At 37.9% G+C, this 11,094-nt stretch overlaps 1 protein-coding gene across 1 annotated transcript in view; it reads left to right on the top strand.

Moving 5' to 3' along the window:
- si:dkey-215k6.1 (transmembrane protein 132D) overlaps positions 1–11,094 on the top strand; it is a 209,326-nt gene that overhangs the window by 122,760 nt on the left and 75,472 nt on the right. The window contains exon 5 of the mRNA XM_062417906.1: positions 4,388–4,583. Within this exon, the coding sequence (XP_062273890.1) occupies positions 4,388–4,583 (196 nt within the window). The remainder of the gene's footprint in view (positions 1–4,387; positions 4,584–11,094) is intronic.

The raw sequence follows: 11,094 nt of genomic DNA on the forward strand, positions 1-11,094 counted from the left end.
GCAATATTTCTGAACTGAAAGAAACTAGACTGAATGAGTTAAATAATATGAGGTTCAAAGTTCAAATGTTGGTCAAAATAGATACCAAAATTCTTAGAGGTGGCCTTGATGTTACTAGTAAGTGAGCCAATATAGTGACTGACCTCCTTAGTAAAACAATCAGGGCAGATTACAAGGGCCACCGTTTTGTCAAAATCGGGATAGAAAATGTTTTGAGACATCCAATTTGCAACAGAAACTAGGAAGTCATGAAGAGTGGTAAGGTTATTGAGGTTGTTATTGAGGTTAACCAAGAAGTGAAGCTGTCATGGCATAACAAAGGTAAGAAATACCACTGGAGGAGTAAGCAGATGGACCAGAGGTAGCATATATAGTATAAAGAAAACAGAATAGCCCTAAAATTGACCCTACTGGGTACCTGCATAAGAGAGGGACAGAGGAAGTCATGTAATTGTAAATGTAAATATTGAAATGTCTGTCAGACAAGGATGAGGAAAAAATTTGAGTTCAGTACCAAAGATACCAACCCAGTTCAGTAATTTATCAAGTAAAACAGCATGATCAATGGTGTCACATGCAGCAGATAAGTAAACTAAAATAGTATTTTCATCTTTATATGCACATGTAAGAATGTTGTTAGCTAAGTGCCAGTTCAGTGCTGTATTTTTGGCAGAGGCCAGATTGAAATGCACCAAAGATGTTTTGTCCCTCAGTTGGAGAAGCTGGTGAGCAACGTTTTGGAGGATTTCGAAATGAAGGGAAGTTTGGAAATGGGCCTGTATTAACTAAATTGGCGGTATTTACGGAGCATTTTTAGGAATGACACTGGCTGTCTTGAAATAGTCAGGTATGCAGAGAGAGACTGACTGACAATAGAGAGAAGGCAGGGGGCAACGACGGACAAACGAAATTGGATGGAATTATTTCAACTCATCTTGATGACGGACAGATATGAGAAACTATATCTAAGAAATCTTGCATAGAAATAGGGTTGAACTCAGTCGGTAGAACAAGGCAGGTAGCTTTATGATAAACTCCAAAATTGATCTTGTCATCAAAGACATTTAGAAACTTATCACGGTCGTCAGAGGAGGTTGCAGGAAATCCAGAATGAGCAGGATTCAGAAGTTGGTTAATAGTAAAAAAGCAAAGTCAAGGGTTATGCTTGTTATGATTATTTAGGCCAAAGAAATATGCCACTCTGACATTCTTTATGAGTTGATTGAGCATGGTTAATAGCTCTTTCATGTGAATATAGTGAAGATGAATTTTGGATTTTTTTCTATTGACACTACTTTCTATAATCTCCTCTATGGCATCAAATGGAGCCTATCCAAGGTGACAGATTTGGGAATACTCTGATCTTATTTGAGAGCAGTTAAGAATTACAATTTATTAAACCAGTTAACAGAGTCATTAATAGTGGAACATTTAGGAATTGTTTTGGACATATCAGAGAAAAGAGCTGAAAACATAGCTGCAGAATGCTTATTAAAGATGGGAGACTGTAGAACTGTATCATAAATTATACATTTGTGATCGGAAGGTGAATCAGACATATTCAGGTAGTACAGTGTCCGGAGAGATTTCCTGAGAATGAGACAGGCAAACAGATGCAGACAGAAAGAAAAGGAGGCATGATGGACGGATCTGGAAGAGGTCAAGGGGAGCTGACACCCATCAGCTTTCTCTCCTTAATCTATCTGTGTAACACATCGTTCACCCCATCTCCCTAGACACAGACACACTAGATATCACAGACCCTCAGCAATTGGCTCTGTCATGATCTTTAACCCCCTATATCTTGGTGTGTACGTGTGTTTGCGTGCATGCGTGTGTGTGTGTGTGTGAAACAGAGCCATGAAACGTTTGCTCTTGAAACTGGTCACCTTTGTTTCTAATTCATGTTCCACTTGCTGCTGGACACGTGTGTGTATGCAGGGTTGGATGGTTGTTAGAGAGAGTATCAGTAACAGAGAAAAAAAAGAAATGAGGACATACAGTCCTAGATATTTTTAAGTTTCTAAACCCTATCTAAATTATTTTTGGAGCACTTTTCTTGACACCATAAAACAATCAACTGTGGTTTTAGAAAGAAAAGGCCCGAGAGAAAAACGCATCCAAAAGACTTTTTGTTTGAACTGTAGGTATATGTCACTGCTATCTTGACCTCGGAAAATGTACTGTCAGATTTCAGATAGTTTTTATTTAAGATCGAACATGTTTCTTTTTCTCTGGCTGCAACAGCTTAAACCAACACAAGCACAACATTTTATTTGACTGTGTAAAAATGTCTATTTGTTTTTTGTGGACTTTTTATTCACTCATTTTGAATCAGACTACAATGTTCACCACTGAGGTTTGAATTCCAGATACAGCACCAACCCTAATTATGACATAGTTGGTTCAGGTTGAGGAGAAGGGGATGCAAAGGATTCCTGCAGGGATAAATGATACTGCAGGATGTGATTCACACTCACAGCAGATAGTATCAGGATGTCTGACAGGCAGAGGGGCAAAGCAGGTAATGACAGTCTATGAAGCTGTGAGGGCATGATGTGCAGCGGGAATCCAAGCTGTCAAAATGACAGACACATTTTTGTACATAGGAAATAGAAATTTGAATAGAGAGGACTAGTAGGACTTTACCATGTAAGAAGTTTGGATTGAATCTAACAGTGGTTATCTGAACTTTTTAATAACATATTTTTTACATTATTGATGTACAGAGGAACAGACAATAAACACTGATAAACACTTTTCCCACTATTCTGGGGCACTACTGGGCTATCTTTACTTGATTTACAATTTTAAAAAATGTTATTAATTTTATACTTGCCCTATTTTTCAACCCCTCAGTTCAGCCTCTGTCTACAACAGGCCATTTAGCTCCTGTCTCTTTAAGGCCCCCCTCTGTTCTCATTGGTTAACTTGTCTATTGTGTCTTTGAAAAACCGATATGAGTGGCTATCCATATGTCTCCATTCAAAGCAATTTCAAGTGTAACCTTTTAAATGTTAAAAACTGCAGTTACTGCTGATATTAGCAAAACTACTGTGATAGTTACTTCATTTGTTTTGGGATTTTTTGGGATTTTAAAAAGTCAATTTAACAGGTCAGTCTGCTGTTCATGGTGATGTAGTGCATCTGAAAAAAGAAATCAAGTAAAACAGGTTTTATCAATGCAACAGGTCTGTGTCAAAGTCATACAGTCAAAGTCAGCATAGTAAAAATAACAATATTTATACACACACACACACCAACACAAATAGAGATGAGAGAGAAAAATAAATACTGGTGCAGGTTTTGTGGAGCAGGGATAAAGCACTATAGTTTCCATTCATTAAGCTATAAAATGTGTCATTATTTTTGGATTGGACGATATGACTGTTTTCTCCCACGCCCACTTACAAAAACACACAGACACACACTCACACACACACACACAAACACACACACATACACACTATGCACACATGGGTAGTGCAACTGCACATAGCAGTCCTCCAGGCAGGGGCACTTATTATTATCTTTTCCATCTCCAGCATCCTCAGAATCATCCTCATCATTATTATCATCCCTGTCAATATAGATCCTTTCAATTTCATAGGTTATGACTGGCTCAAGGGCATAAAGTCACTTGTTGCAGAAAGTCTGGAAAGTGGCTACTAGGCACATGCCTCCCTGCTGAAATAGTGACCTTTTATCTCTCGCCATCACCTTTCTCTCTTCATCAGTGTGTCACGCTCATTTACTAAATGTATATGCAGAGAGTATTTTACTATAACATTGGTTACTCACATTCCCTGGACTTACGCTGCATGATAGAGACATTATTATAGTGACAAAAAATATTTTATCTTACAATTGATGGTCTTTTTCTTGTATTAAAGGTAATCTACCATTATCAGTGACAGAGCATGCTTCAATCACGTGTAAGAGGAGATGCAATTTGTGTTGACCCAAGTGAAACCTTAATATGTATCCCTCGGTCTTCAAGGCCATTGCCACATCTTCTATATTATTAGTCATGCTATAAAATGTGGTCTGTCCTTTTCAAGCTTTCTTGTAAAGTTGTCTAGGAGCTATTTTAGTGTTTTCTGATCAGCTGTATTGGCTGTCACTGTTCATATAAGTTAAAGATCATTTATTCCCAACAAAACATTGTATCTTTTTGTGTCAGAAGATGATTATATGATAAAAAATAAACATATGAAACTGTGGAAAATATGTCAATAATAGTGTCACTTTGTTATATTAGGTATCTCTAAAGTCCAACTGCATAATAAACATATTTACATGTTTCTTTTTTACATGACCATATCAAAACATCGCCATTGTTTCAGTTCAAAACCTGACCTTGCCCTGCCTCTCTTTGTCTCTCTAGGTTAGATAATCCATCTTATGAGGTGATGCAGTTGGATTTTGAGGTTGATAACGTGATCAACCTGGTGCCAACCCAGACTCTGCACTGGAATGTCGAGTACCCAGCTGACATGCAGATAACTTCCAGACAAACAGAGAAAGTCTCACACCTCTACATCAGCAACGCTGACATACAGGGCATCGTACCGCTGGCTGAGGTAAGGAATGACTTAATAGATGAGTACAGATACAGATATCTCATGCATATTGACATACATACCTATAGCAGAACACATGTTTCGCTCCTCCAACCTTCTTAATGACACACCCACGCCCATCCCCTTCCTCCAGGGTGATCAAAGCTATAAAGGTCAGCTTGTTTACCCCCTCCTGTTGCTACAAGCCTCCTGGTCACACACATACACACATACACTCACAGACACAGCAGGTTTCACCATCACAGGTTTCAAAATGACAAGCTGCCTCATTAATATGGAAACAAAACCGAGGCACATAAAACACATATAGACATGCACATTTATATTCTGAGACCCTGGATGTGTCTACACACACAAGGTTTCCCCTATACGTGTGCCATGTTAGCCAGTGTCATTCCTGGTGAGACTTAAACACATTTGCCTCTCTAGATCTGAAAAACCCTGTTTCTATATAAACCCCAAACTTTCATTGTTGCCTCAGCAGTGCTTCTCAATATTTCAGTCTAGACTTCAAAATAACATTAAAAAGCACTAACATATTACCAGAAATGGTTCTATGCACAGTGCAGTTATTATTTGCATATGTAGCAAATGGAAGCAGATAATGTAACGTTATCAAGTTACCAATAACAGCTCAGTAATGCAGATCATCAGAGAAGATGATACTAAAGCTATGCTGGTATACTGGAGTGATGCATTGTCGCATTGCCGTTCAAACACAGCTGTTTGCGGTGTGTGTGAGGTTGGAGGGCTCCTTGTCTCTTGTCCGCTGCCTGGCTAATTGTCGCCCCTTTCTGGCTGCCTCCCATCTAGGGGGTCTCTCCCCAGCTGGTTGTGCAGTACTGGGGGGTCAGCCGCTCTGGCCAGATAAGTGAACAGGGGTGAGGTGTCCTGTTAACTGCACCACACTTGTTTTATCTGTTGTTTGTACAGATTTTATCCAGTTGATTTAAACACTTATCACTCTCCCCTTTTACTTGACAGACACATGTCCGAACATTTTAACCATGACGCTCCACAGCTCTCCGGCTGGTCCAGAGGGCGATGTCCTGAACATAATGAAATGTGAACTGTTCAGACTTTTTTTTTTCACCCACCCAGGCTGTGTTTTACATGCCAGTAAGGTCATTCATAGTTACTTTAGCAGTTTTGACCTTGTATCTGTCATTCTTATCTGAAAACAACAATGTGCAGCCTTGATATTATTCCCACAAAATTTCTTAAAGAGGCTATTGACACAGTTGTGTCAGTATTATAGATTATTAATAGCTTCTTTGCAAAAGGCATTTTTCCATCTTATTTTCAAACATGCTACAGTCCAACTTCTTTTAAAGAAACCTAACCTTGAGCCTTCTGTTTTCAACAACACCGGTGGTGGCGGTTGTGACTGGGCCAGTGGTGACTATTTTAGGTGGTTTTGTTGTCTCAACTTGTATTGTTGTTTCCTCTGATATGGTTGTTTCTCCAGGTTTGGTGGTAGTTCCCTTTGTTGTTATTGATGGTCCTTTTGTAGTGGTGGTAACAATAGAGGGCTTGGATGTAACCACTGTTGTTTCTTGACTTCTGGTTGTTTCCCCTTTGAATGAAGTTGTAGTTTCAACAACACCGGTGGTGGGGGTTGTGACTGGGCCAGTGGTGACTATTTTAGGTGGTTTTGTTGTCTCAACCTGTATTGTTTTTTTCTTTCTTCTTTTCTGTTTTCAAACATGCTACAGTCCAACTTCTTTTAAAGAAACCTAACCTTGAGCCTTCTGTTTGCCCTGAGACCTGGTGACCCAAAAAGCCTAGCTGCTCTTATAGATTGTTTCAGTGATGTCAACTGTTGGATGGCACAACTTTTTCAACTCAATAACTCAACATCAGATATCATGTCATTCAGTCCCCCAAAACCAACAAGACTTATTGAGAGTAGCCTTGGTCCCTTATCTGCTGATATAAAGTCTGCTGCCAATATGTGTTAGTACTACTGAAGTCAGATTTAAGCTTTGGACTTGGAAAACCTGGAAAAAGTAATTCACATACTTATTTTCTCTGACTTGACTACTATAACTTCCCCCTTTGAACAAAAATCACTCTCTCACTTCCAAATAACTCAGAATACAGCAACTTGGCTTCTTACTGATCTTAAGAATCCCATCAGATCACCCCAAATCCTGGCTTGTCTCCACTGCCTTCCTGTTTGATTTGGAAGTGATTTTACTCATCACATTTAAGAATGTGTGCATCTAGTCCCAGGTTACGTAGCAGAAATTGTGACCCCTTATGGGCCAGTTTACAACCTTTGATCCTCAGGTGGGACTGGTCGTTCCAAAGCTGAGGCCTTAATCTAGAGAATCAGTGACTCCTTTTAAATCACTTCTTAAAACCCATTTTTATAGACCTGTTTTTTTTTTATATCGTCATATTATGGCTTTTATTCTTTTTATCTTTAGATCTGTTGTTAAATTGCTTTCTGAGTATCCTGATTTTGCTTTGTCTGCATGCAATCCTCTTTTATTTCCTTACCTCTTTTGCTAGCTTGCAAGTCCATTCCATTATTGCAGTTTTAATTAGTATATAAAAAGTATAGATATTAAAAGAAAAGAAAATATTCAAACATGCAGAGTTTGAGAAAGACCTCACACTTAAACATAGTATTACACGTATTTTAGTGACTTTAGATTGAAAGTATTACATCTTTTGTGTTCAGTACATTACACAACATTTGTTATAAATTTAAAGGTGTAAATTCAGAGTTTTACTTCTTCAAAATGGAGGACAGTTTTTATGATTATATTACTTTATTTTTTATTGGACAGGATCAGAAAAAAAGGAAAACATTTTTGAAAAAGGAAAAAATGCTTACATACAGAAAAGTTCACTGAAATCTGTACTATTTCTAATCCAACCATTACTTCCTACATTCACAGATCAAAACAGAAATTATTGCCCCGGCTAAAGCAACCAAGAACCTCTGGCTAAAAAGTGAGCATGAGGATGCTTTTCAAAATGCTCCCAGTTCCATTACCACTGAGGTAGAGCTAATCTGGCCTGATAGCCCTCCTTCAAACAGCAAAGCCCTAGTGAGAAAACCCAATTTTGTTCAGGGCTTCTGCAACCCCTGTTTCTTTCACATGCCGGAAAAGCAAGCTTGAAACCATCATTTCAGTAGCTTTCAAATAGCACTGCTGTTAGGGTTTCACTTCTTTTATTCCTTTTTTTTTTTTTAAGGGGGCAGTGTGAATGAGCGTTACCACGTCTCATTTCTAAACTTTTTAAAGACAGAGGTTTAAATTCATTTTTCAGTGAAATTCACGGCTCATGGATATTAGTTTACATGTTAACCTTGCATGATGTATGAAATTAAAAATAGTTTGCTTCATAAATTATTACATTAACAATACTTGAGGAGGTGGGCTTTACTGTTATAGTGAACAGTAAACTGACAGAAATAGCAGCCTTGAAGCTACCTTCAATTATTTTGCCATTTCTAATTCATGTGTAACATGCACTTTTTTTTTTTTTTTTTTTTTTTACAAATAATTAATAAAATAATCATACACAAGAATTATCGATTTATTTTTTAATGTTGCAACATATTTCTTTCAACACGTTGTTTGGTTATACAGATAGGTCAATTAAAAGGAAAAACAACATGGATTGGCTTGGGAAAGTGTCAATCAACCCCCATAATTACACCTGTTTACATCCTTTTGAGTACTTGTATTTGTGCAATTTACTTACATGTTTTTCCCCAAATCCATCCGTTGTCTAGTGCTAATATGGTCATTGCATGGCAATTGGATCCAAACCAACTGTATTACGACTGGCTGTGAGTCATTATCACACACCTGGGGGTCTATGGAGCCTCTCATGGGGTGTATACACTAGCTAATGTTTTATACAACCCTGTCTCCTAGAACTTCTGTTGGTATACTACAAAGTTATGGTTTTGCCCATAATTCCAGGGTGGATTATGTTCACTGGGAATGTTTTGTATCACGCCAGAAAAGGTAAATGCATCCTGTTTTGTGTGACTTTTTAGAGATTTCTGCTAGATGACAATCTTTCCCCAACTGAATAACTTTGAGTTGCCCAAAATGGCATAAATGATAACCATGCTTTAGTGGTTATTGGGAAAGTAGTTAAATATGTTATCATTTAATATTTAATTAAGAAAATTCTATTACGCTGTTTAATAGAACACAATCTTAGAAGAATATATTTCTCTCTAAATGTATTTGCGGTTACAAATCAGTAGTATGTAAATGTAGTTTCTAAGACACTTGTTTTCTTATTCATTACAAGTTATCTGCATTACAAAATGTATAATTATTCCAAGGATCTCTCTGTACAGTTACCTAGAAAAGCACAAAAAATAGTTTGAATCTATATTCTGACTACATCTGTTCTGCTACTCCTAAAACCTGTGCAGACACACACAAACAACTGCACATATTATCTGTATAGGCTACACAATTACCCAACCAGTTTCACTTTGTCTCCCTCCATGTCTTTCAGCCTCTCTCCTTGGGCTAAAAGCATCCAAATGGCTGCTATTACAAGCCATTTTGGCCTCCTGATTTGTTTACAAGAACTGCTGACCAGGTGTTGATGGCTGGTTGGTTGTTTAAGGTGCCTGTCACTGAGAGGGGTCTCTGTGATAGGTCACCAAGATGAAAGCTCCAACTTATCAGGGTCTTTGAAAGAAGAAAGGAAAGAAAACTTCAAAGAAAACTGGATGTAAAAGTCTTCTGCCAAGTTTTGCATCCTTCTTACTAAACAATTCGACATCAGAGCACAGGAACAAAACTGCATTATCACTGGGGTATGAGCATATCATAAAATGTGTGATCTTTGCAGCTGTTACATGTTTAACAAGCCTAAAAACTAAGCTTCACACATAATTGCAAGATAAAACATTATTTCTCTGCCTGATCTGTTTGGGTGAATCTACTCCATCTTGCTCATCATCTACCATCTCCCAAATCAAAAGTCAGCTTACCGACAGTAGAAATGTGGTAGTGCAGTAGTTTCTCGCTTTACAAGGCAACAATGAAGACTAGAACACTTCACATCATTACTGAGTGCTCTGACATTTTCCTCCTAATTCCGCATATCCATTAAGGTTCTGGTCTCTTGGCTGAACAGGAAAGAAAGAGGCCCTCTTCAGGAAACAAGGGATTATTAGGAGTAATTTGTCTCCTGCTGGGGCTGAAAAATTGGTTTCATCTTTTAGTCAAGTGAGGAGAGGAGAGAGGTGGAGAAAGGGGGAGACCTATAGATGAAGAGTGAGACAAAAAGAAAGCCATGAGCAGTGATGGAAACAGAGACAGCGAGAGACAGACAGAAGTGAGAGAGGGGAACGTGAGATCAAAAACTATTGATTTAAGATCTGTTGTATGTTTTAATGGGCACGGTCTTTGCTAAAAGTCATTTGAGAGCAATAGTATGATTAAGCTGCTAGCATAAGTTAATAAAATGACACCTCTTTTAATCATGCTTCCATTTGGTACTTGACTACTACACATAGTCAAACTAAAATGAATTAAGAAAGTGACAGAACAATATTAGTTTTGTAACCTGTAATACCCTCAACCTCCAAAATGAATAGAAAAGTTCAGTGTCACCTTGTCCTCAAATAAACCATTTATCACCTAATTCACACAGTCTTTGCTGAATGGAAGCCAAGTAAGGAGTTTGAATTCATTGCCGAATGGGAAGAGTTGATCGTAAAAGGAGAAGTGCAAAACTAGTCCGATTAATAGAAATGTTACTTTTCTACTCTGAAAAGTGGATCTTTTAAATGTCAATCAACAGTTGCAGCCAGTCATTGAACAGAACTGAGTGTGTCACTGCTTTTCAAACTAGTAGCTCCGTGAGAAACTTCCCTTTTATTTAACACAGACACTAACACTTGTCTCTAAACATTTTTGAGGAAGTATGTAGATCATGCACTCATAAATTATGCTTCATTTTTAAGCTAAAATTGTGAGTTTAAAAAAAAAATACACATAACATTCAGAGTTTCCAGAAGCAGCTGTTCCACAATTATTTTCCTCACATAATGAGCAGCAGTGAGCAGTCTGTGTTTAAATGGTACAATTGTTTTGTCCCTCCCTGAATGTATTCCTATTCCTATTTCAATTTCAGATTGTATTCCCATTGGCTGTGGATATAACACAGTCTATCTGAAAGAGCCATGGATTATGTCCACCTGTGACTTGATGGGATATAACAGTTGATGGCCCAATTACATGTACTGAAACGTGTTTGTATTTGTGCTGGTTGTATGGCTTAATCAAGGTTCATAACATAGTAGGACAGAACAAAAGGCACAGATGAATAAGTGGCCACTTCCCTAACATCGTTTTAACACTTGAGATACACCTCCAGGTGCATTAGACACATTAGTCAGTGATCTTTAATAATAATTGTGAGCATTTGTAGGTAATATAATTCCTGCTAAACAGGCATATCATCATCTCAGTCTGGGCTAATTTCAATTTTTGACCAATAATTTTTTACAACT

This window comes from Scomber scombrus, chromosome 4, assembly GCF_963691925.1.
Source record: "Scomber scombrus chromosome 4, fScoSco1.1, whole genome shotgun sequence".
Taxonomy (NCBI): domain Eukaryota; kingdom Metazoa; phylum Chordata; class Actinopteri; order Scombriformes; family Scombridae; genus Scomber; species Scomber scombrus.